Genomic DNA, 27,592 nt, shown 5'->3' with positions numbered 1-27,592 from the left:
CCAACGTTTCATCTCGCGGGACAACTTTTGAAAATTTCAGATTTGTTTTGTCGTCAAAAGTCATGTAATTATACCCTAGTTTTGTCGTCAAAAGTCATGTAATTATACCCTAGTGGGATGTATCTCTATATATATCTCTCTCTCTCTCTCTCTCTCTCTCTCTCTCTCTCTCTCTCTCTCTCTGTGTCTGTGTGTGTGTGTGTGTCTGTGTGTGTGAAATACATTTAAAACGTAATTAACGCGACAAAACATATCTACGTGTGTAGAAACTATAACAGTTATTCCCTATCCAAGTGTTTAGATATTACTTAAATGGCGACTTGCAATTTAGGTCAGTAAACCTTTAACTCTGATCTCATTTTGCTCAAACGTTAGACCATGATTATACAAGCGTTAGACAATGTGTAGATAAGTGGTAGACAATTGATAGACAAGTGCGTGCATTGGGAGGAGAAAGATGCTAGAGAGGACCGGGCTAATGGCCTACTTCAGTTACAGCTGAAACTTACTTCACTTGGTATTGTTTGTCAGTTCAATGTACAAGTACCAATACGCATGTAATGCAGCATATTAATATCACAAGGGTTACAGTCACATGACTCATATTCATATTACATGTGTATAGTATTTTGATTGACAGCTAAGTCTGGCTATAAAGATAAAGTACTTCTCACTCAAGCACACATTCACTCGGATGACATTCAGTCCTTAAAGGAAACGACCCTGTCAACAGCATGGTGTTCCGACTTTGTCTCTGTGTGGTCTTGCTGTGTGCTTGTGTATATGCTAACATATCCAGTGACTACTGTCAGGTTCTGGTCAACTACGACACCTTCAAGACATCCGTGGACAACTTTCTGGCTTCCGGGGATAAAACCTGTGGGAACACGGACGTGCGCAATGGTGAGTATGTAGCAGCCATTACCTAGCCACCCCACACGGCATAACATTATTCCAGTCATATCACTGCGTGTCAACTTAATGTAGGAGGAAAGACCTAAGTGATGCAGGGCTCAGACGTTTGCTGACAAACCTAGAAACATAATCGGGGAGAACTGGGTTTAAATCATAGGTTTCTGGCATGCCCAAGGGTTGCAACTCTGCACAGCGAATCGCGGCGCCTTAGACGCAAAAGTTGACGATCTTCTAAATCAACGAGTGTTTCATTTTCATATCAATGTGACGAGAGAGAAACGAAAATAAACATCGCGAAATATGACAGCAATGTTTTACTAAGTGCAAAGGTCACTGGATGTGATGTCCCAGACAGGAGAAGTCTACTGATAATTTGTCAGTACAAAACAATAACAGAACATTTTAAAATATTTCGCCTGCCACATGCAGACAAAACACAAATGAACACATAGTATCAGTAATCACAACTAATATGAAATTATAATGTGACTTTTACTGGAATATTATTAAATCCGTTTTACCTTGTCTACTCCCGTGACCCATGAAACGGTGGAAAATTTTACAACACGCCACATGAGGTTTCTCGGTATCTTTTATTTAGAGAAATGTTAAGGATCACAATGTGCTTTTACGCTTAATGTTGAGGTGTATGATGCATTATGCTGGTGTGTATAGGCTGAGGACTCTCTTTTCACACGGGATCGGGTGGTCACGCTCGGTGACTTCGGTGATGCATGTCATCGTATCCCAACTGCGAGGATCGATGCTCATGATATCAATCACTGGATTGTCTGGTCCAGACTCGATTATTTACAGTTCGCCGTCATACAGCTGGAATATTGCTGAGTGCGGCGTAAAACAACACACAACCAAAGAAAACATCTTTAGATATCGTGGATCACCTTTACTGAATATGATATATTGATATGATAATAAATAGGTATTTTCAGTATTACTCTCACGCATTACGTATAGGATATTTGAAAGATTTTTGCTCTAATAAATAATTCATATTAAAATATATAAAGCTGTAATGGTTCTAACATGATTTTAGAAACTTTCCAATGACATTTATAGATTTATTCCTTAACTTAAAATACCGCCGTGGTTGTGTACTGATGATACATTGTGTAAATGCTTAGATATTTACAACTGTTTACAAGTTTTACCATTTCAGCGGTCTTTTTGATATATTTTCCAAGATAATTATGTATAAAGACGCTAAAAATTGATCAATGCATCGGCACAATGCAGCTGATCAATCGTCAATTATTATGTTTCATCTCAACATAGATTATGTGAAGAAGTATCTATTTGGTGTCATTATTTAATTTTAGTTTTAGCATTCCGTGCATAATAAATAAATAAATAAATAAATGAAGAAATAGATAAAATCAATACAATAACATATATGTACAAAACTCATAAAGACATTGTTTTTGTGTATAATGTTTTGTTTCTGAAAACAAACACAGTTAAAATATGGATGTTATGCGGTTGTAATAAATTAATTCTTTCTCAACAGGGGGCACAGGTGGCCCAGTCGTCTGAGGCGTCGCGATTTGCTGTGCAGGGTTGCGTCCCTTAGGCACGCCAGAAACCTATGATTTTGTGTTCGAATCCCGGTTCGCCCCGATTATGTTTCTAGGTTTGTCAGCACCATACCCGTGCTCGTGGGTTTCACCGAAGTGGTAAACGTCTGAGACCTGCATTACTTCGGGCTTTCCTCCCACATTAAGCTGACACGCCATGATAAACTGGAATACTGTTAAAAGCGGCGTTAAATCCAACTCACTCACTCACTCTTTCATAACTGTGACGTGAGAGTTTTTTAAATACTTTTTTTTTAAGTTTAAGCCAAAATATGAGCCGTAAGAATACTCGTTTTAAAATGTAAACAGAAATCCTAGAGATGAGAAATATTTCTTTATCCCCAAGTTTCACAAAATCTATTTGAAATATAGTGATTTTGTACCCATAATAATTCGGCATAAGTTTTTATTTCAGCAACCTTAAGTTATTTTACAATCACTTTCCAGTCAAAAGAATACAATTGACTAAGGTTTAACTTATTAAACTGGCCTCAACTGGGGGTTCTCAGGTAAAAGTTTCAACGACTTCTTTAATTTTCGGATGAATTGTCATGGCCATGAAATCCCAATAACAACAGTATATTGTTATTATTATGTCATGTCAATATGTTACATCACTCCTCTACGCCCTCATTGACAGAATATAATTAGGTCAAGTTTAGAAAAGTAGTTTCGAAATGAACATCGTAGTAACCGAGTAGGCTTTTTGCATCTTTAAATTATGTATGATATGCTGAAATACACAGCTTGCTAAATCTCAAGATTTCCAATAGTTTATTTACCTGAAAACGGAAATATCTCGAGTTAAAAATGTCGACAGATATTTCTAAGTAGTTAAGCACATCGGTATAGAACCGCTCAGGATTATAGAACCACTCAGGATTATAGAACCAAGATGGCGGCACATCCGTTTCCGGTCACGTGACCTGCGCAGTGCATGATGGGACCCTGCGCGTGCCTCCAAGATGGCGTCGCTTCCGTTTCCGGTGGCGTGCGCCTCCAAGAGGGCGTCGCTTCCGTTTCCGGTGGCGTGCGCCTCCAAGAGGGCGGCACTTCCGTTTCCGGAGGTGCACGCCTCCAAGAGGGCGTCACTTCCGTTTCCGGAGGCGCACGCCTCCAAGAGGGCGTCACTTCCGTGTCCGGTGGCGCACGCCTCCAAGAGGGCGTTGCCTCCGTTTCCGGGGAGGAGTAGGGGAAAACCCGGAGAAGCGCCCGTCAAAGGTGAACGGGATCGACATGGAAAGAAGCGCGTCAAACATCGTTTGTGGTGGTGGTGGTGGTGGTGGTGGTTCTAAACATAGACGGGGTGGCGGTGGTGAAGGGAGGGAGGGAGGGTGGTGGTGGTGGTGGTGGTGAAGGGAGGGAGGAAGGGAGGGAGGAAAGGAGGAGGAGACGGGTTCATGGTGTGGTTTGGAGGGTCGTCAAAGCAAAGGAGGAAAGTTGTCTTTCGGGAGAGATGGGTGGCCCTGAAAAGGGCCGTTTTGATGTTTACATGCATGTGCACGCCACGGTGCAAAGGCACGGGTGGACTTTCATTTGGCGTCTGACAGGACACCTACCGGTGTGCGTTAACCGACGCACGTAGGTGTCCTTCAGCACAGTGCCGCAGTACACACATTCGAAAGTGTCATCCCGTGCCCTTGTACCAAGGGCGTACACAGGCAGGGCCCCTTGGCATCTGCCGCATTGCCATGCTGGAGACCATGGTGGTGGTGGTGATGCTTCTTTCCACAGGGGCAAAGGTTGTTTCACTGTGGCGATTTCTAAATCCCAGTTTTCAGACTTGATGTTGTTGCTGCTGTTGTTGCTGTTGCTCATGATGATGCTTTCTTTTAAAATCAATTTTACAAGTGACACTGACCCACTCGAATCCACTGTTGTTTTATAGGAGAGGTACTGACACCCTGCCTCCTGGTTGGTTCGCCAGGCCGCAGCTCCGATTGGTTCGTTCCGGGGCCTGGTCAGCACCTCGGTTTTCCAAAACGGACCGACCCCTGTGTTTCTTTTCCATAGGAAATGGATTTTACCATGGGAGAGAAAGCACAACCCCGGTTCGACCAATCAGAGCCCGCCATGACCCGAGCGTGGCTTCTGATTGGTCGATAACCCAGGCTTCGGATTGGTCCGATTTCGATCCGGTTTTTTTTCTTCTTGGGTAGCCTTGGTATTTTTTTTGAGACGGTCGTCTGAATGCTAAAGGAAGGTGGACCTTCATAGGTAGACATGAACGTGGGAATGCCTACGTGATGTACCTGTGTGTCACTCCCATGCCAATCGGAATGTCATGTGTGCGTGTGTGTGTGGGTATGTCTTCAAACAGACGTTGACGTTGATGCATAGAATAGCGTGTGGTCAGGCAAAACGTGGTGTCCTGTGTGTGTGTGTGTATTGAGTAGTGTCGTATTGAGATGAATAGAGAAAGATTCTAACACCTACGTGACGTTAAGTTTGCACACGTCATGGACTTCGTGTCGCGATGTGAACGTCATGTACTTTGTGTGTTGCCATGCAAACGTCGTGCCCTGTGTGTGTGTGTGTGTGTGTGTGTTTTCAAATTGGGGTTGGGGTTGGCAAAGCAAGGGTAGAAAGTTGTCTTTTGGGTGAGATGGGTGGCCCTGAAAAGGGCCGTTTTGGGAAAGAAGAAAACTTTTCTGCTGCTGTCCAAGAAGAATCATCATGTCCAAGCTTATGACAAGACAAGGATCGTCGAAGGGGTACTTGCTGTCATCTGGGTATACCATCTGGGTATGTCATCAGGGTGCCCTACGTGACACCAATTGTAGGGTCCAAAAAAAAAAGAAAAGCTTGTAGGAAACAGGAAGCGGAAACAGACTGAACCATCCACAACAACAGCAGTAGACAAACGGGAACTTGAACGGGAACTGGAAGGGGAACTTGAACGGGGAACTGGAACGGGAACTTGAACGGGAACGCAGGACACGGGAAACGTCGTCCTCCTAGGCAGCCGGCTCTGCTACGTCATTCGTGTACCTCTGTTTCTCTTCGCAGAGATAGTGTAGTTGTAGTTGCTTCTGGTGTTTCACCAGCCCGGTTAGCTTGAGGTAATTGCAGTCTGGGGACCACTTGTGATGTGCCGCCCAAGGATTGTCGTGGGGTGCCCATTGTCTCAGCCGCACACCACATTGGAAACAGCACACACCATCGGCACCCTGAGTGTAGACAAAGCCCGCATGAGCCATCTCTTCAGCAGTCTGATACATTTGCGTGGGCCACGTCTCAAACGAAGCGAGCCTTCTTTCAAAGCGTAGATAATAGTGCGATGGCGTTTGACTGAGCAGTGACACCGCCTCCTCGGCATGACTCTTACTCCAACATCCACGAGTATCTGTACCATCCATCCCCACATCTTCGCCACGCGTCGTCGTCGTACCACTCTTCTTTGTTTCAGCCATTCTTGATTTTATCACATCAATTTTACAAGTGACACTGACCCATTCGAATCCACTCTTGTTTTATGGGGAAGAACCGGATCGAAATTGACTGCTTCCTGGTTGGTCCAAAACGCAACACACCGATTGGTTCGTTCCGGTGCCTGGCCTGCACCTCGGTTTTCCAAAACGACCCAACCCTTGTGTTTCTTTTCCATAGGAAATGGATTTTACCATGGGAGAGAAAGCACAACTCGGGTCGGGTGCTGTCTTCTGATTGGTCGACAATCCAGGCTTCGGATTGGTCCGATTTCGATCCTGTCTTGGGGAAGGGTTGTCCATCCATCAGACGTTCAGACCCTCTTAGAGTACAGGCGTTCATCAGACACACATCGCTATCATGACGAGGAACCAAAGTACGCCCTATCGTTTGGAGAGGAAAGATACCACCCGCTCCAGACGGTTAAGAACTGCTAATCATACCTATCGTTTGACTTTCAACCCAGACTACTTGGACACCGTACCACCGGAACGCGTCCCCATGGAACTGCCAGCTTTATTTGACAGGGTGATCGATGACTTTTATGAACAGATGTCAGGTCAGAAGGGAGATCGTATTGGTCTAGGTATCAATCATCCCGCTTTGAACACTCCCATACGGATTCCCTTTCGACGTTTTGAAGATCTCCATGGGGTAACTATTTTACAGGCCGTGGAAAAAGTCCAACAGTCCAACAAAGACCTGAACATCGATGACACCATGGATGTGACTTTAGTACACGTCGCACATCCCGACAGCCTAGGATCGGGCAGTGGTGCTCCCCGGGTGAAAAACGTGATTGGACTCGAAGCTTTTTTAACACGCAAAAGGTGCATCGTACGGATCAAGAACGAAGATCAATCCTGTTTGGCACGGGCCCTGGTGGTGGCACAGCATTATGCCCACAAGCCTCACCCTCTGACCCCAGCATGGGCCGCCCAGCGAATGAGGCTGACGAGAACGAATCGCGACGACGTTCAAGGACATACGGGCACGGGCCTTGTTTCGACGCCTTGGCCTGCCTGAAGGTCCCTGTCGGGGGCTGGACGACCTCGCACGCGTGGGACGGGCCTTGACCCGCCTGAATTATCAACTGAAAGTCTACAGTCAAGAGGTGGGTCAGAGACTGTTGTACAAGTGTGATGAGGCTCCACCCCACGCCACGGTGCTGCATCTATACCATCATGATCAGCACTACGATGTCATCACTTCCATGTCCGCTTTTTATGGGTCTGTCCATTACTGCGAACGCTGCAACAAACGTTACGACCATCCCGAAAAACATCCCTGCACCAAGGAATTCCGCTGTCACCGCTGCTTCTACTCTAGCTATTGCGGACCCCAGGAAGAGCACGGGATCCCTTGCTTGACATGTCAAGGTTGGTTCCCCAATCCAACGTGTTACACCCGGCATCTCCAGTCACCGTCAGAGGGAAAACCCAGCGCCTGTCAATCGATTCACAGGTGCCCGACGTGTTTTCAGCTGGTCCGCGTCTTGGAGACCCCCATGGTTCACCACGAGTGCTTCGACGAAGAACATCCCTGCTTGGTGTGCCGAGAAACCATGATCCCAGACCATCGCTGTTACATGACGCCTCTCCGTGAAGAAAACGAGGAGGGGGAGGAGGAGGAGGGAGAGGAAGCGGAGAAGGAGGGGGAAGAGGAACAACATCACGTACGAGACGACGTCCAATACGTCTTCTACGATTTTGAATGCATGCAAGACACGGGGGAACACATTCCAAATTTGTGCGTGGTGCAACTAGGATGTGGACGATGCATCAGTGAAGTGAGCAAGAACTTGTGCGAACACTGTCCATGGAGAGAAGAAGGGTATGGTCCCAGCCGTGAGATCGTGTTTCGAGGGCCCACCACGCGACATGATGTGTGTGTGTGGTTGACCACGTTGTGTGAAATACCCAAGAAGAAGCCCAACCCGGAGGAAGAGGAGGGCAGCACACGCAAGGGGACAACAGCCCCCCTGGGGAAAAAAAGAAAACGGGATGGCACCCCCTCAAGAAAGGACGCTACCAAACGTCAACGGCATGCATCACCCCGGCAGGAGGCGGAGGAGACGGAAGAGGTGGAGGAGGTGGAAGAGGTCATGGAAGTGAAGAATACAAAGAAGCCAAAGAACAAGAACACCTCCTGCCATACAGTCCCGAAGGAGGATTGCATTTATGTGATGGCCCACAATGCACGATCCTATGATTTACACTTAATCCTGAAGGGCCTGTCCCCCCTCCTGGTGACACTCCCCACCAAGATTTGACATGGCCAACAAATTTTGCAGATGACCCTGGGACGGCTGTGTTTCGAAGACAGCTTAAATTTCATCCCTTACCCCCTGAAAGCCTTTCCCAAGAGCTTTGGGCTGAAAGAAATGAAGAAAGGGTACTTTCCACACTTTTTCAATACGAGAGTCAATCAGACCTACAGAGGTCCCTATCCACCAGCCGTCACGTACGATCCCGATGGCATGTCTCCTGCGGAACGCTCAGCCTTCCTCCAGTGGCATACCCAAAAAGTGCAAGAAGGAACCTTGTTCGACTTACAAGAAGAACTTTTAGCTTACTGCCAGAGCGATGTGGACATTTTGAGACGGGGATGCGCCGACTTCCGACAGAACGCCATCCACTCGGTGGGCATGGATCCCTTTGTGGAAGTGATGACAGCTGCTGCGTTCACCATGAAATCCTTCCGAAAACACGACCTGAAACCCAATACCATCGCCATTCTTCCACCTCAAGGCTACCAACCCAAGAGAAACTATTCCCAGACCTGTATGCACTGGCTCCACTTTCTGATGGAAAGGGATCCCCATCTGCACCTCCAGCACGCCAGGAATGGCGGTGAAAAAGAGTTCACCTGTGGAGAGGGCCAACATCGGTACAGCGTGGATGGGTACGATCCAGCGACAGGCACCATCTACGAATTCCTGGGCTGTTTCTGGCATGGGTGCAAGACCTGTCACAAGACCCGACGTGGAGAACCGCATCCCGTCCTGGGCACGTCATTGGGAGCCCGTTGCACCGACACCCACTACCGCTTGAGTCTCTTGAGTCAACACCCTGAGGTGAAACGGATCGTCGCCCTGTGGGAGCACGAATTTACGAAAATGCAACGGGAGGACTCCGCTCTACGTGCTTTCTTGCAGGGACCCCACTGTCGTCACGTCCCTGGGCCGCTCAACCCTCGCGACGCCTTCTATGGAGGACGCACCAATGCCACGCGATTATGCTACGAAGCCCAAGAAGGTGAAACCATCAAGTACATCGATATTTGTTCCCTTTATCCTTACATTTGTAAGACCGGAGCGTTTCCCACGGGACACCCGACCCTTCTCCATCAACCCCCTGTGGACACGTTGTTTGAACTGAAAGGCCTGATCCAATGCCGTGTCCTACCCCCGAAACGACTCTACCATCCGCTACTGCCTTACAGATCGGGTGGCAAACTGCTCTGTCCTTTGTGCCGTACGTGTGCCGATACCCGGTCAGACTCCCCCTGCGAGCACACTGACGAAGAGAGGTCATGGGTGGGGACGTACGCCACCGTAGAACTCCAGGAAGCCGTGAAGAATATGACTACCAGGTGCTTCAGATCTACGACGTTTGGCATTTTGACACCTTTGCACAGCATGACCCCGACACCCAGCAAGTGGGACTCTTTGACACTTACATCGATCGACATTTCAAGGAGAAGCTCGAAGCCAGCGGATACCCGGAAGGATGTACGGATCACGACGCTTATATCCAGGAGATCTACGACAAAGAAGGCATTCGGTTGGACAAGGACCGCATCGAAAAAAATCCAGGACGCCGCACGATTGCCAAGATGCAACTGAATTCGCTCTGGGGCAAGTTTGGGCAACGGGTAGACTACAGTCAGAACGTCTATATGAACGATCCTGCACAGTACTTTGCCTTGTGGAGGGATGACCGCAATACCATCGAGGATGTGACCGTTGTCAACGAACACATGGTGGAAGTGACCTATACCCAGCAGAAAGAATTCCAAACCCCTCATTCTCATTTCAATGTCGCCATCGCTGCTTGGGTCACCGCCCAAGCACGTCTCAAGCTGTACGAGACCCTTGCCCTTTTGGGCCGCAGGGTCTTGTACTTTGACACGGACAGCGTCATTTACATTCATCGACCCCACGACGCGAATCCAGAGCTGGGTCATTCGTTGGGTGAGTTTACGGATGAACTGGACGGAAACACCATCAAGACGTTTGTGTCAGGAGGTCCCAAAAACTATGGCTATGAGTTAATGAACCCCAGACCCGATGGAACGCGCACGACCTGCAAAGTGCGAGGGTTCACTTTGAATTACCGAAACCAACGCCATCTCAACTTTGACACCATGAAAGGACTGATACTGGGACAACGGTCTGGGAAAGAGGAGGAGAAAATCAGTTTGGATTACCCTCATCAGATCATTCGAAAAGGACCTCGGCACGAAAACGCACTCGTGACACGTCCCACCCGAAAAGACTATCGTACCGTGTACGACAAGCGACGTGTCGTCTACGACGAAACCACAGGCCTACCTGTAGACACGCTCCCCTTTGGGTACAGAGACGACTTTCTATAAAATGATATACCATTGGGGTATGACAGGGGATCGAAACTGAATCGACATGGACCCCTACAGAAAAAAAACGGATCGAAATCGGACCAATCCGAAGCCTGGGTTGTCGACCAATCAGAGGCTGTGCTCGAGCCATGGTGGGCTCTGATTGGTCGCACCGAGGTTGTGCTGTCTCTCTCACGCTACAAGCCTAACCCTATGGAAAAGAAACACAAGGGTCGGTCCAGTTTGGAAAAATGGAGACTCAGACCAGACACCGGAACGGGCCAATCAGAAAGCAGGACCTCCGTGGCTTTTAATATGACCGATGCTCTCCGGTCATCACTTTTCACTGAACGGACCAAGCAACCACATCGTCCCCCTCTGATTGATGTTCCTCACGTTGTGTTGGTTGTTGGCGTTTTATCTGGAAGAAACACGTGTTTGGAGAGAGTACCATCAAGTGTTGACACACCTCCGTGAAGACTTGGAAAGAAACAACAACAACAACAACAACGAACAGAACATCCGGACAACATCATGTCGAAACGGTTGAATGACAAGACACGAAGCGACATGAGTGGCCAAGGAAGCAGTGGAGATGGGAACGGTGACATGACTGCTGAACTGTGGGGTGAAGTGTACGACTTGCTGTGTTTAAAGATGAAGACCGACGACGCGTACGCCAAGTTACGTGCGAAGGGCGACAACCTGATGTGCGAACAGATACGTTCAAAGATGAGGAAGCTGACTGAACCCGAGAAAGGCACATTGAAGAAGACGATAAAGAAGATCCAGAAGAAAAAGACAAGCAAGCCCACAGTCGTTGTGGTCCCCACAGCAGCAGCAACACCCACCACCACCACCACCACCACAGCGCCAGTCCCCACCACCACCACCACAGCAGCAACAGCAACAACGGCTGCAGCGACCACAGACATCGAAACGATGGGGACATCCTTTTTGAAACCTGCAACGCCTGCAAAAAGACGATCACGGAAGAAATTATCTCTGAAGATCTCTCCTCAAGAACAGCTGTAAGTACCCTGCTCTTCTTTGTCTCAGTCATTCTTGATGTGATTCATATTCATGACCTATTCCTATGATAAATGGACTCTGTCCTATGATTGACAGGACCCCTGATGTCAGTTCAGCCCAGTCCGAGCTAGAACAGTGGTGGGAACAAACCCCTCGGGAGCCCACCTATTCACCGAATGCCCCTGCTGTGACGATGGCGACGGGTGACCGTGATGATCATGAAGCGCTCAAGCTGGCCACTCTCCCTTCCATGGATCTGGACACGCTCCCCCTGCTTGAGGCTTCTTGGTCACCAGCATCCCCGGAAGATGTTCATGTCTACTCCTCAGGTACGCCCCTGGTTTGCGACGATAATGAAGATGATGATGATGTTGATGACAACGTTGACCTGGATCCTTATGGAGAAGCTCAACTCACTCCCCTACAACGCGGATGTCATATTTGCCGACACAACAACATGCTAAGATACATCAGTTGCAACAGCGGGCAAGTGATGTGTCATGCCTGTGGTCTGGAGCTCATAGACTGTACTTGTAGTATGTTGACCTATGACCGCATAATGACACATGATGACATGCCTATCACATCTGCTGAGGATCACATCTTATGGTGATCCTCCTCTTCACTCGAAGAACTTGTCAACACGTAAGCTGCAACCGTGATCAAGTGATGTGTCATGTCTGTTTCAGGGAGGCCATAGACTGTACGTGTTGAACGGATGGACCTCTCACATGGTTGAGGGAGGACCACCTCTTATGGGCTTGAAGATGGAAGAGGAAAACGTTGTCGCGTTATTGTTGTTGTTGTTGTGGTTGTTGTAGGGACATGCAAAGCACTCCCTCCTCCATTGACTTTTCGTATTTCCATTGTATCTGGTTGTGATTGTTTTTTTCATGATTAAACAGTGATTGATTGAACTGACTCTTTGTGTCTTGATTAATCTCAACTCCAATAGAGTGCCGAACCGAGGGTAGAGGTTTAGTTGAGATGTCGTTGACGTTGTCTGTCCGTCTGTCTGTCTGTCTGTGCATCTGTCATGTCAGTGCACACCCAAGTGTAAAATTAAACTAAAAATAGATAAAAGAGAAAGGCCATGCTTGAAAGATCAGCTGCCTGGTGTCGGTCATTCCAGTACGCATCGATCCCCCACACCCCTCCCCGTGTACCATGTCATGTCATGGATCATGTCATGGATCATGCCGTGTGTCCGTCAACCCAAACACAGGATGACGTCACGTGATGAGGTGGAGGAGGTGGAGGAGGTGGAAGCTAAGGTCATGACCTTCCGTGGAAGGGAGTAGGGTGGAGAGTTTCATAAAAGCAGGCGAACCCTCAGACCTTCTTTCAGTGAAGTCACCGTCATCATGGAGCAAAGACGTTCTATGAATGTCATGTCATCCTCCCGAGATGTCGTCACCGATTCCGAGTGGCTGTCTGAAAAGGCGAGAGAACAAGAAGCGAGAAAACGTCCCCTCTTTAGGGACGACACGTGGCGATTCAGTGACATTCTGGAGGGACCTTTTCCTTCTTACACCCTGTGTCATCCTTCTCATCCTCACTATGATTCATTTCAAGAACGTCTGAGATCTTTTAAAACGTGGCCTAAACAGATGACCCAGACCCCGTATGACATGGCCATGGCTGGCTATTTCTATCCAGGACAAGGTGACTGTGTGACCTGTTATTGCTGCGGTGTGGCACTCCGCCAATGGGAAGCCACAGACCAACCCTGGAAAGAACATCTGAAGCACGCCAAAGTCCCCTGCGAATACTTGTGTGTGTTTTGTCCTGATGGAGAAGTGAACGAAAAATACAGACGTTTGGTGTCCCAAGAAGCACGGAAGAGAAGAGTCGAGTGTCTTGTTCACCCCAAGTGACAAAGTTTCTTTTTTCAAAGTGTACAGACGTTCATACCCCCGTGTTCACAAAAGTCACAGGGACGACCCCCTCATCCTGTGACTTTTTGTTTTGTGGTGTTGGTTCATGTGAGCGAGGGGATTAAATTTTTTTTAAAAACCCATAGTCGTGTTCTGTGGTCTGTAGGATGAAGAAAAACAAAACAGAATCGAAATGCACACCCCGATAAAAAAAAAAACGGATCGAAATTGGACCAATCCGAAGCCTGGGTTGTCGACCAATCAGAGACCGTGCTCGGGTCATGCGGGACTCTGAATGGTCGAACCGGGGTTGTGCTTTCTCTCCATGGTAAAATCCATTTCCTATGGAAAAGAAACACAGGGGTCGGGCCGTTTTGGAAAACCGAGGTGCAGACCAGGCCGCGAAACGAACCAATCGGGGGCGCGGCCTGGGGAACCAATCAGGAGGTAGGGTGTCAGTGGCTCTCCTATAACACAAAACAAGAGCGAAGCCACTCACACACACACACTGCATTCTATGAAACCCATCATGTCAGTTCGATACAGTTGTAGGAAGTGCCAGACCGACAGTCACAGTTACCTGTACTGCCCTGAAGTGACATGCCTCGAGTGTGGCACTCAAGGTCACCGTCACTATGTCTGTCTGAAGATGAACAGTCAAGAGAAGCAGGAGAATCGGAACCTGGGTCCCTGTTACAACTGTGAAGCCATGGGTCATTTCGCTGCAGATTGCCCAGAACCCAGTCGAAAGAAGACTTCCCATCGCCTGGACCACTGTTACAACTGTCAAGCCTTGGGTCATTTCGCTGCAGATTGCCCAGAATCCAGTCGAAAGAAAACGTCAGCAACACCGTCCACGTCGACACCCGTGGCATCCGTGGCACCCGTGACACCCGTGACACCCGTGGCACAAGTGGTTCATCTCATCGAAGACGTGCACGTCGATGTCCTCGACCTAAAAGAATGCCTCGCACAACTCCGTGCGGGCATCACACCTCTTGTAGAGAAAAGAAAACGGGCCAGAAGCCTCTCAAGAAAACACGCTTCAAAGCGCCGACGACACCTTCAGTCCGAGGATGAGATGGAAGTAGAGGATGAAGAAGAGAGATCATCTGAACAAAGTGACTAACGCATGGGGCCATGCTACCCCACTGTTTTTTACCAGTGTCCCATCGTTTGCAGTTTTTCCAGTGTTCCAGTGTTCCGGTGTTCCTGCCGTTTCCTGTCGTTTCCAGTTTCCAGTTTCCAGTTTGTTTTCCAACGGCCCTTTTCAGGGCCACCCATCTCTCCCGAAAGACAACTTTCCTCCTTTGTTTTGACGACCCTCCAAACCACACCATGAACCCGTCTCCTCCTCCTTTCCTCCCTCCCTCCCTCCCTCCCTTCACCACCACCACCACCACCACCACCCTCCCTCCCTCCCTTCACCACCGCCACCCCGTCTATGTTTAGAACCACCACCACCACCACCACCACCACAAACGATGTTTGACGCGCTTCTTTCCATGTCGATCCCGTTCACCTTTGACGGGCGCTTCTCCGGGTTTTCCCCTACTCCTCCCCGGAAACGGAGGCAACGCCCTCTTGGAGGCGTGCGCCACCGGACACGGAAGTGACGCCCTCTTGGAGGCGTGCGCCTCCGGAAACGGAAGCGACGCCCTCTTGGAGGCGTGCACCTCCGGAAACGGAAGTGCCGCCCTCTTGGAGGCGCACGCCACCGGACACGGAAGCGACGCCCTCTTGGAGGCGCACGCCACCGGAAACGGAAGCGACGCCATCTTGGAGGCACGCGCAGGGTCCCATCATGCACTGCGCAGGTCACGTGACCGGAAACGGATGTGCCGCCATCTTGGTTCTATAATCCTGAGTGGTTCTATAATCCTGAGCGGTTCTATACCGATGTGCTTAACTACTTAGAAATATCTGTCGACATTTTTAACTCGAGATATTTCCGTTTTCAGGTAAATAAACTATTGGAAATCTTGAGATTTAGCAAGCTGTGTATTTCAGCATATCATACATAATTTAAAGATGCAAAAAGCCTACTCGGTTACTACGATGTTCATTTCGGGGTGTCCTTATGCTGTTCGCCTGCATCATTTTGAGCTTTAAGGATGACTTTCATATGCTGTTATAGTCATACACTACACAACCGATTGTCCAATACCGTGATTGAGTTGGGTTTTAACGTCGCGTTGAACAGTATTCCAGTTATACATTTGACACGGTGTGTCAGCTTAATGTGGGAGGAAAACCCGAACTGGTGCAGGTCTCAGACGTTTACCACTTTGATGAAACCAACGAGCATGGTGCTGACAAACCTAGAAACATAATAGGGGCCAACCGGGATTCGAACCCACGATCACTGTTCTAAACAAGTAACTGTAATCTGCATAGCAGAGGGATGTGTCATCTCAATTAACTTGGTGATATGGTTTGACATGGTTACTTATCATTACTATGTTAGTTGTTGTGGGTTGAAATGATGCTAATTCCTTATTGCAGATTTAGAATTATTGAGGAAAAGTTGGTTACCTGTTTCATATTTGTTACTAATTATGTCCTCTCCTGATGCACACACACAGAATATAAACATATTTGACAGCAGCTTCAATGAGGTGTCTGTCTTTGTTCACTTGCAAAACTGTTGGCTACTTAACCAGGTGAGCTACAGTGCCAGTGCGAATTATTATCTTAAAGATGTACGTAGTGAACAAAGACAGACACCTCATTGAAGCTGCTGTCAAATATGTTTATATTCTGTGTGTGTATCAGGTACATAAGACAACTGTCACCCCTTCCATAACGAACGGCGGTACATAGAGACAACTGTCACCCCTTCCATAACGAACGGCGGTACATAGAGACAACTGTCACCCCTTCCATAACGAACGGCGGCACATAGAGACAACTGTCACCCCTTCCATAACGAACGGCGGCACATAGAGACAACTGTCACCCCTTCCATAACGAACGGCGGTACATAGAGACAACTGTCACCCCTTGCATAACAAACGGCGGCACATAGAGACAACTGTCACCCCTTCCATAACGAACGGCGGTACATAGAGACAACTGTCACCCCTTCCATAACGAACGGCGGTACATAGAGACAACTGTCACCCCTTCCATAACGAACGGCGGTACATAGAGACAACTGTCACCCCTTGCATAACAAACGGCGGCACATAGAGACAACTGTCACCCCTTCCATAACGAACGGCGGTACATAGAGACAACTGTCACCCCTTCCATTACGAACGGCGGTACATAGAGACAACTGTCACCCCTTCCATAACGAACGGCGGTACATAGAGACAACTGTCACCCCTTCCATAACGAACGGCGGTACATAGAGACAACTGTCACCCCTTCCATAACGAACGGCGGTACATAGAGACAACTGTCACCCCTTCGATAACGAACGGCGGCACATAGAGACAACTGTCGCCCCTTCCATAACGAACGGCGGTACATAGAGACAACTGTCACCCCTTCCATAACGAACGGCGGCACATAGAGACAACTGTCACCCCTTCCATAACGGCGGTACATAGAGACAACTGTCACCCCTTCCATAACGAACGGCGGTACATAGAGACAACTGTCACCCCTTCCATAACGAACGGCGGTACATAGAGACAACTGTCACCCCTTCCATAACGAACGGCGGTACATAGAGACAACTGTCACCCCTTCCATAACGAACGGCGGCACATAGAGACAACTGTCACCCCTTCCATAACGGCGGTACATAGAGACAACTGTCACCCCTTCCATAACGAACGGCGGCACATAGAGACAACTGTCACCCCTTCCATAACGAACGGCGGTACATAGAGACAACTGTCACCCCTTCCCTAACGAACGGCGGTACATAGAGACAACTGTCACCCCTTCCCTATCGAACGGTGGCACATAGAGACAACTGTCACCCCTTCCATAACGAACGGCGGTACATAGAGACAACTGTCACCCCTTCCATAACGAACGGCGGCACATAGAGACAACTGTCAACCCTTCCATAACGAACGGCGGTACATAGAGACAACTGTCACCCCTTCCATAACGAACGGCGGCACATAGAGACAACTGTCGCCCCTTCCATAACGAACGGCGGCACATAGAGACAACTGGTTAACCAACATCTATTAACAGTTTGGGCATATTCAGCAACAGTGTGAACATTTAGTTCTACTACAAATGTACATAGTCCTAACACATTCTCAGTAATCAATAATCTGTCAACACACAAACAGATACTGAATAAACACATTTTTGTTAAACAGGTAAACGATATCTTGACATTAAGAACATTAAGAGCGATCTGTAAATGACCTCAAAAGGGAAAATGTGAAATCCACGAAGGATTTCTAAAAAAATAAATAATTATTTCCTATATTTCACCTAGAATTGGCCCTAGTTTTGGTTCAGGATACTGGTGTCATAAGGGTACCATCATCATCATTTAGGCCTACACAAACAATTGTTTTTGTTGATATGTCGCGTGCATTCTACTACAGGGCATGTTACTCACCACAATTTGAAAAAATGTTTTCTATGAGCTTGTGTACATACAATGTATATATATATTGTTATCCGTGGGTTGGTGTATACGTTTAATACATACATCTATGATACTGTTTGCCGGTTTGCAGTTTTACGCCGCACTCAGCTTATTCCAGGAGGTATATGACGGCGGTCTGTAAATAATCGGGGCTGGACCAGACAATCCAGTAACTGATATCACGAGCATCGATCCACGCAATTGGGATGCGATGACATGCTTTAACCAAGTCAGCGAGCCTGACCACCCTATCCCGTTAGTTATGACAAGCATCGGTTGCTGAAGTTCATATTCTAACTCGGTTCACGGGTCTGTTATCTATGAGTTCGTGTATATATTTAAGACATGTTATCAGTGGGCTTGTGTATATATTTTATACGTGATATCGGATTGCAGGCTTTATTGTTGCAATCTATAGAGTAACTGAGTTGCCTCTGTATAGGGTAAGCATAGTCATCTGTGACTAATTCTACTCCAGAATACCCTGGGGCAGTAACCGCCAAGGATCATGTTGATTTACTGCTTCGAAAATTTTACTTTCAGAAAGCAAAGAAACATGTCTGGACGCTGTGGACAACCGTATAAATGACCTCGAGAAGGAAGTCGGTAACTGGTCTTTTCTTAAATAGCATTATGTTATATGCGTTCATACTGTCCTTGGGGCACGGGTTGCCCAGTTGTCTTAGGCGCCGCGATTCGCTGTGCATATTTGCATCCCTTGGGCACGCCAGAAACCGATGATTGTGGGTTCGAATCCCGGTTCGCCCCGATCATGTTTCAAGGTTTGTCAGCACCATACCCGTGCTCGGTCTTTCCTCCCACATTAAGCTGACACGTCGTGTTATAACTGGAATACTGTTGAAAGCGGCGTTAAACCCAACTCACTCACTCACTCACTCATACTGTCCTGAAGTCGTCACAGGGGTGTAGTAGATAGAGCGTAAATTCGATGGTTCAGTCCCCTGGCCATTTCGGAACAAAGCAGGTTCAACTGTGACATGGCGTGTCAGTGGGCTAGACTTAAGAACGACTACGTCCGCACTGGTTCATGCAAGTTGACATAATCGTAATACCATTTCACTTCCCCTCGCCTCGTTTCTTACAGAAGGTATAGTGAAATGTTTTTTTCAGTTACCGTTGGATATATACTGACGGACAAAAGTAACTATGCTTGATATAAAGCGGTGTAATCAATATGTTTAAACCCAATATTTGGTGTCGCATTCATTATAGTAAAGAAGTTTTAGAATGTCCATAGAACCGTCTCCTTTGTTAATGTTTGTTCATTCGCCTGATCATTCTGTTATCCTAAGACATTCATTGCCAACATCCATACCCAAATCACAATGTCATTATGACCCCTAAGATACAGGCGAGGCAGTGGCGGCGCACTGAAGACAGCAGATGATGATTGGAAACAGCCTTGGGAATGTTGTTCCATATGTCAAATAAGATTGACACAACTGAGCTAGCGTTACCTGCTGGTTCTGGTCCTGTCGTATGCATCGTTTCATCTTATCTCAGACTTGTTCTATGTAGAAGAGGTCATGAGAAACAACCGGCCACGGCAGTACAGCAACGTTATGCTGCCTCACAAAGTCTGTTACAACACAAGCAACGTGTAACCGGACGTTATCCTGCTGCAAAGTTACGTCCCTAGGCTAGTACATGATCTCGAACGGTTTCGGTTCGTCGGTAGCGTACGCCATTCAAGTTGCAATTACCAATGATGAGTTCTGTTCTCCCTTGATTTGTGATGCCACCCACACCATTACGCATCCACCCCCAAACTGACAACATTGAGAAACGCAATCGTTGATGAACCGTCCTGACCTTTTCAGGAACATCAGATCTGTCCAGATGAAACTTGGACTCATCAGTAGTCTGTACCAGTCTTGTCTTGTAAATACTCAGATGCTGTCTACACCAAGGGAAGCATACCTCACTGTGATGTGGAAGCAAACTTTAACTGGTTGCGTGCAGTTCTACCACTAACTTGTCTCAACCTAGGAATTGTCCGAGCTGTGAATGTTGCAGTTTGGTAGTGATTCCGTAGATGCATCAACCGAATATGGTTGTCTTGTTGACGTGACGTGATTTTTCAGCAAACTGTGGCATTCCATATGCTTTTTTTACAGTTAAGCAAAAGTGTTGTCTTTTGCATCTGGTAAGAAATCAATCAATAAGTTTTGTTCACATTAAAAAACACATGTGTGAGTGTCATGCTCCAAACAACACCCAAACTTCCAAATTGTGCGTCGTGCTTGAACATGCACATGCAAATTGTGAATCGTAAAGTCGAGAAGATGTCTTCCTGAAAGTGTATTGTAAGATGCGCCATGTCATTTTAGAATAAAGCTGTTCTTCAAATGAAGCACACTTATGTTTGTCCGTTAGTATATGTACATTGTACATTAGTTTGAGACGGACCGAAAATCCTTGGTGTAACTTTAGTGTTTACCCTAAATGGTTTGGAATCGGCATGAAAATGATCTGATCTGTCCTGATGTTTGACTAGTACTCTACATAAACAACGAATTGATGACACTGTCACGCCATAGTCATTGTCAACAATATGGATATCAATTTTAGGTTATCAAAGAATACTTAACGTCTTAGTAAATTGTTTTAGAGGCATGTGGAAGACATATCCAAAATTGACGTTTCAGTGAAAAAAAAGTTATCTGATGCAATTCCTTATTGTGTTTGTACAATATGTTCCCGTAATTGTTCAGATGAACAGTTGACTTGCTGTTGCATGTGTTTGTGACGTTTGCAACCGATGGAGCATGAGATGGTCATCATTTTGCGAAAACCTGGTATCACCACTATCTTGTTTTAAGAAATATATTCTAAAATTATGAAGAGTTGTTTTAGCGTTTGTTTGTCAAAATCAAGCAAACACGCATGTAATGTATTCCCTTTTGTTCCAGTGAAGCATACACGCATGTAATATATTCTCTTTTGTTCCAGTGACGCATACAGGCTTGTAATATGATCCCTTTGTTCAAGTGAAGCATACACGCATGTAATATAGTCCCTTTTGTTCCAGTGAAGCATACAGGCATGTAATCCGATCCCTTTTGTTCCAGTGACGCATACAGGCATGTAATATATTCCCTTTTGTTCCAGTGAAGCATACAGGCATGTAATACGATCCCTTTTGTTCCAGTGAAGCATACACGCATGTAATATAGTCCCTTTTGTTCCAGTGACGCATACAGGCATGTAATATATTCCCTTTTGTTCCAGTGACGCATACAGGCATGTAATATATTCCCTTTTGTTCCAGTGACGCATACAGGCATGTAATATATTCCCTTTTGTTCCAGTGAAGCATACAGGCATGTAATATATTCCCTTTTGTTCCAGTGAAGCATACAGGCATGTAATATAGTCCCTTTTGTTCCAGTGAAGCTGTTACGTGACAATGAAAACAAAGAGATTCGTCTCAGTTACCTGGAGACAGCAATAGGTAATTATTTTTGTAATTTACTCTATTTTTCTCTCATCTAATACATACTATCCTCTTAAATAACCCGGGGACCCAATCGTCTGAGGTACCGTAATTCGCTGTGCAGAGTTGCTTCCCTTGAGATGCCAGAATCCTATGATTTTGAGGGATCGAATTCCGGTGTGTCCGGTTGTGTAATCAAAGCTGTAATCATCTCAGAAAGTTTGTTAATATACTCTATTTTTTTCTCTTGTCTAATATCTACTATCCTCTTAAATACCCTTTGGGCCTTATGCACCGCAATTCGTGTTGCAGAGTTGCTTCCCTTGGGATGCCAGAAACCTATGATTTTGAGGGCTTTTGTGTCCGGTTGTGTTTCTTGGTTTGTCATCATAATCAAAGCTGTCAACACGTTTCATCTCAGAAAGTAAGCACAAAGTGATAGGATCCCTGCAGATTGACACACACTTGGTAAACGCCAGCAGCTACTCACGTCTTTAAACTGTTACGGTGTACGTGATTTGAAGCTTTTTGTCTTTCCCAGTGGGAAGAATTTGGCTTCAATTTGTGTATCCACCTGCGTCTGTGTTTTATCGCCTTGCCATCAGTCACAAGCCTGTTGTACATCTTGGAAAGCTGGTAGAAGGATATCGTAATTTATCATATAATGGGTAGGTTTCTCGGCAGGATAAAGCCAACGGATAAAAACGATATCCGTTGGGGTCATGTGCGGATAAAGATGCAAATATCAAAGGTCAAGTAGGGACTACTTTCACTGTTTATAAACAAACATGGCGTCGCCCTCGTCATCTGGCGATCGAGTCAGAATTAACCATCGGGAATCTGGATAAACTACAGGGATAATTGCTATCATTATCAAAAGAACAGTCTAATATACTGAAAATCAGTGTCTAACTGTGACGTAGCTAAGGCATTTTATAAGTTTTGGCAACTTTGGAGATATAAATTTCGAAACAATTTGGCGAGGGCACGAGGCCTAGCCAAGCGGGATCAGTAGCCATATCTGTGCTTGTAGACCTCTGCGGCTTGAAACCTTCTCTACAAGAAACGGATTTCAGTTGGAACTATATTGGCTACTGTCACTGTCCGACTGACACATCACTTACCCTATGACGTAATATATATTAATGTGCGTATTCCAGGAAAACTCGCAATGTTTCGGTAATGTTTGTGAGAGAGGGAAAGCGATTTTGAAGCTCAGAATTAAAGAATGACATTATATGATCAAGAGGTTATCACGCTTGTGTGTTTGGGGATGGTAAATATCCTGTATTAGGAATAAACACTATGTATTTAGCTCGCCAAGGCTCGCTAAATACAATGTTTGCGTGATAACCTCTATGTATGTAAACGTGAATAGTCTGTCACGCCTGGTTTAGAGAGCAGATTAAAAAAAGCAGACAGCGTGTTCACTAAATTGAAAGTATTTGGAAGTCAACTGTTACCCGAGTTCTATTACATATATAGTCTAGTCTACTGACACACCATATTAATAATAATAATCATAATTATGATAATAATAATAATAATAATCATAATCATAATCATAATTATGAAAATGATGATGATGATGATGATGATAATGATAATAATAATCCTCGTTTAGCTTCAGTCACGCAAGGCATTTACATTTACCATCACCAGAGCATGTGCAGTGTATGTACATTGTTACAGGAAACATTGGGAACGAACTATATACCTACGTGGACATCATATATGAGGGGACTGTGATCTATGATATTTTGATTGATTGGCCGGACTGTGAATAGCAAGGGATTCACATTGACTGTAAATCGGAATGATCTATGTGTGAAGGGCACATCATTCTAGAATACTTAAAAGAAATATATAAGCAAAACTGGTGAAGTGATCCTGCTTGGGCATTGGGCAGGACCCGTGCACACACTGTACCCAATACATCGAGAATCCAACCAGCTCCTGGCTGGGAAAAGCCACCCGCATCGTCGTAATGTTTATATGGACATATACTTTACAGCCAATCTGACGTCTGAGCTGAGTGTAGATTGTGGCTCGCCGGTTCCTATAGAAGACACAGACGTTGTCTACGATTTAGTGAGTGAGTGAGTTAAGATTTATAGTCACATCGGCAATATTTCAGCCATATCGTGACTAAATCAAGTTGTACATTAATAATACATAAATATAGACATTGAAATCTGTCGACAAAGGACAGTAAAAACACTAGACTATCACAGATGTAGATTGTAAAACTAGCATAACAGAATAAAATTTGTAACAATTCATAACAATACACAATAAAAATGGGCTATAGATCACCAATAGCCAAAGGTAGGTCACCATACTAGGTACCATGGGGACTTACGATACTTCTGCTACCTACATGGTAACCCAGCAGGATTTACACCATCGCTCTGGCTACTGGTGATTGTCAGCAAGTTTAAGCCAAATCAGTTAAAAACAACAAGAATTCTACAATTAAAAACATGGAAAATGAAAAATACTTTGAATGAATTAGGACTTATGTACCCTCTCAGGGGGACAATTATTTTACGCTACTTCAACCCTGTCTACGATTTAAGAGGTCTTCATGCCATCGCAAAGTACAGATGCAAGAAGGGTTTGATGAACATCAATCCTCGTGACACGGTGATCAGCGTCTGCCAGAAAGACCGGTCCTGGACGAAGGTCATCATGAAGTGTGTCAACAGTAAGGATGTAAACTATTTCAATGTCTGTCTGAAAATACCTGAAACATTGATGGAATTAGAAGTATGACTATTCCCCTATCACGATTGCAAATTGCCTACTACTACTCTACTCTAGTCTAGTCTACACTTCTCTACTCTACTCTACTCTACTCTACTCTACTCTACTACCACCACTCTGCTCTACTCTACTCTACCATTGCTACTGCTACTACTACTATTACTGCTGCTACTACCCCTGCTACTACTACTACCACAACAACTACTACTGCTACACTACTACTCTAGACTACTATGCTGCTACTACTACTACGTCTACTTCTGCTACTACTGTAATCTACTACTACTGTACTCTACTACTACTACTCCACTCCACTCCGCTCCGCTCAAATCCACTCCACTCCAGCCAACTCCACTCCACTCCACTCCACTCCACTCCACTCCACTCCACTCCACTCCACTCCACTCCACTCCACTCCACTCCACTCCACCCCGGCCCACCCCACTCCACTCCACTCCACTCCACTCCACCCAACTTACACTACACTCCGCTCCGTTCCACTCCACTCCACTCCACTCCACTACTACTACTCCACCCAACTCCACTCCACTCCGCTCCACTCCACCCAACTTCACTCCACTCCACCCAACTCCACTCCGATCCACTCCACTCCTCTCCACTCCACTCCTCTCCACTCCACCCCACCCCGGCCCACCCCACCCCACTCCACTCCACTCCACTCCACTCCACTCCACCCCACCCCACCCCACCCCACCCCGCCCCGCCCCGCCCCGCTCCGCTCCGCTCCGCTCCGCTCCACTCCACTCCACTCTACCTTTGCTACTGCTACTGCTACTACTACTGCTACTACTATTACAACAACTACTACTGCTACACTACTACTCTAGTCTACTATGCTGCTACTACTACTACTACTGCTGCTGTTGCTGCTACTACTGCTACTACGACTAATACTACAACTACTACTGCTCCACTCCGCTCCACTCCACTCAGCTCCACTCCACTCCACTCCGCTCTACTACTACTACTCCGCTCTACTACTACTACTCCGCTCTACTACTACTACTCCACTCCGCTCCACTCCACTCCGCTCCACTCCACTCCACTCCACTCCACTCCACTCCGCTCTACTACTACTACTCCGCTCTACTACTACTACTCCACTCCGCTCCGCTCCGCTCCTCTCCACTCCACTCCACTCCACTCTACTCCACTACTACTCCACTCTACTACTACTACTCCACTCCACTCTACTACTACTACTCCACTCCACTCTACTACTACAACTACTACCACTATTCTACTCTACTCTACCTTTGCTACTGCTACTACTACTACTGCTGCTGCTACTGCTACTACTATTACAACAATTACTACTGCTACACTACTACTCTAGTCTACTATGCTGCTACTACTACTACTACTACTACTGCTGCTACTACTGCTACTACGACTAATACTACAACAACTACTACTGCTCCACGCCACTTCACTCCGCTCCGCTCCATTCCGCTCCACTCCACTCCACTCCACTCCACTCCACTCCACTCCACTACTCCACTTCACTCCACTCCACTCCACTCCACTCTACTCGACCCAACTCCACTCCACTCCGCTCCACTCCACCCAACTTCACTCCACTCCACCCAACTCCACTCCGATCCACTCCACTCCTCTCCACTCCACTCCTCTCCACTCCACCCCACCCCACTCCACTCCACTCCACTCCACTCCACTCCACTCCACCCCACCCCACCCCACCCCACCCCGCCCCGCCCCGCCCCGCTCCGCTCCGCTCCACTCCACTCCACTCTACCTTTGCTACTGCTACTGCTACTACTACTGCTACTACTATTACAACAACTACTACTGCTACACTACTACTCTAGTCTACTATGCTGCTACTACTACTACTACTGCTGCTGTTGCTGCTACTACTGCTACTACGACTAATACTACAACTACTACTGCTCCACTCCGCTCCACTCCACTCAGCTCCACTCCACTCCACTCCGCTCTACTACTACTACTCCGCTCTACTACTACTACTCCGCTCTACTACTACTACTCCACTCCGCTCCACTCCACTCCGCTCCACTCCACTCCACTCCACTCCACTCCACTTCGCTCTACTACTACTACTCCGCTCTACTACTACTACTCCACTCCGCTCCGCTCCGCTCCTCTCCACTCCACTCCACTCCACTCTACTCCACTACTACTCCACTCTACTACTACTACTCCACTCCACTCTACTACTACTACTCCACTCCACTCTACTACTACAACTACTACCACTATTCTACTCTACTCTACCTTTGCTACTGCTACTACTACTACTGCTGCTGCTACTGCTACTACTATTACAACAATTACTACTGCTACACTACTACTCTAGTCTACTATGCTGCTACTACTACTACTACTACTACTGCTGCTACTACTGCTACTACGACTAATACTACAACAACTACTACTGCTCCACGCCACTTCACTCCGCTCCGCTCCATTCCGCTCCACTCCACTCCACTCCACTCCACTCCACTCCACTCCACTACTCCACTCCACTCCACTCCACTCCACTCCACTCTACTACTACAACTACTACCACTACTCTACTCTACTCTACTCGTGCTACTGCTACTACTACTACTACTACTACTACTGCTGCTACTACTGCTACTACTACTACTACTACTGCTACTACTACTACTCTACTACTGCAACTCTTCTGCTACCTTTTTGGCTACTGATACTACGACTTCTACTACCACTACTACTACCACCACTGATACTACGACTACTACTACTGCTATTGCTACTGCTGCTACCACTACCACTTCTACTACTTGTGTTCTACTACTACCACTACGAATACTACTACTTCCCATTCAGTGAACAGATGCATATTTGGCTTTTCTTTTTCTTGGTGGTATTTGTCTGTGTAACCGTAGAAGACCAATGCACCAGAGAAGACATGTGAGTACTGGCATCACTTTATGTATCAATGTATTTCTGTTGTCTTTGACAGTATCCCGCTGTGGGGTCGTACATGGTCCAAGAGTGTTATATACTGGCACTCTGTCAACAACCAGTTCCGGGAAGACCTGTCAGCGGTGGGATGCTCAGGAGCCACACACTCACGACAGAAACAAAGACGCCAAGTTCGCTGTCCCAGGCTTTGACACCCCCCAAACTGTAGCAGGATCTGCTAACTACTGCCGTGACCCAGCACGTAACGGATTCTTGTGGTGTTACACTACGAATCCAGCTGCACGCTGGGAAATGTGTGATATTCCTATTTGTCAAAACTGATTTCAGTACAAGTACGATACTGACCCAATGAATCTCTCAGACTCTCATACTAAAGGAACTGGTAATGTCTGCGCCAGGTTCTATGAGATATTTCTATGGG

General features: G+C 46.7%; 3 protein-coding genes across 3 annotated transcripts; all 3 read left to right on the top strand.

Moving 5' to 3' along the window:
• The first annotated feature begins 695 nt into the window (after window positions 1–695).
• LOC139477128 (uncharacterized) lies at window positions 696–27,592 on the top strand. Its single transcript, XM_071259682.1, has 6 exons — window positions 696–903; window positions 18,537–18,599; window positions 21,406–21,468; window positions 21,763–21,874; window positions 24,030–24,157; window positions 27,209–27,592. The coding sequence occupies exons 1-6, from the start codon at window positions 735–737 to the stop codon at window positions 27,490–27,492; spliced, it is 819 nt and encodes a 272-aa protein (XP_071115783.1). The 5' UTR covers window positions 696–734; the 3' UTR covers window positions 27,493–27,592.
• On the top strand, window positions 10,947–12,420 carry LOC139477149 (uncharacterized). Its single transcript, XM_071259699.1, has 2 exons — window positions 10,947–11,548; window positions 11,646–12,420. Exons 1-2 carry the CDS (start codon window positions 11,052–11,054, stop codon window positions 12,160–12,162), a joined length of 1,014 nt encoding a protein of 337 aa, XP_071115800.1. The 5' UTR covers window positions 10,947–11,051; the 3' UTR covers window positions 12,163–12,420.
• Window positions 13,944–14,555, top strand: LOC139477146 (uncharacterized). Its single transcript, XM_071259697.1, has one exon. It carries the CDS (start codon window positions 13,944–13,946, stop codon window positions 14,553–14,555), a length of 612 nt encoding a protein of 203 aa, XP_071115798.1.

The sequence above is a fragment of the Haliotis cracherodii genome, unplaced genomic scaffold (genome assembly GCF_022045235.1).
Source record: "Haliotis cracherodii isolate W230 unplaced genomic scaffold, xgHalCrac1.p SCAF_31, whole genome shotgun sequence".
Lineage (NCBI taxonomy): Eukaryota > Metazoa > Mollusca > Gastropoda > Lepetellida > Haliotidae > Haliotis > Haliotis cracherodii.
The sequence above is the reverse complement of the archived record's forward strand: the minus strand, read 5'-3'. Positions and strand labels throughout refer to the sequence as shown.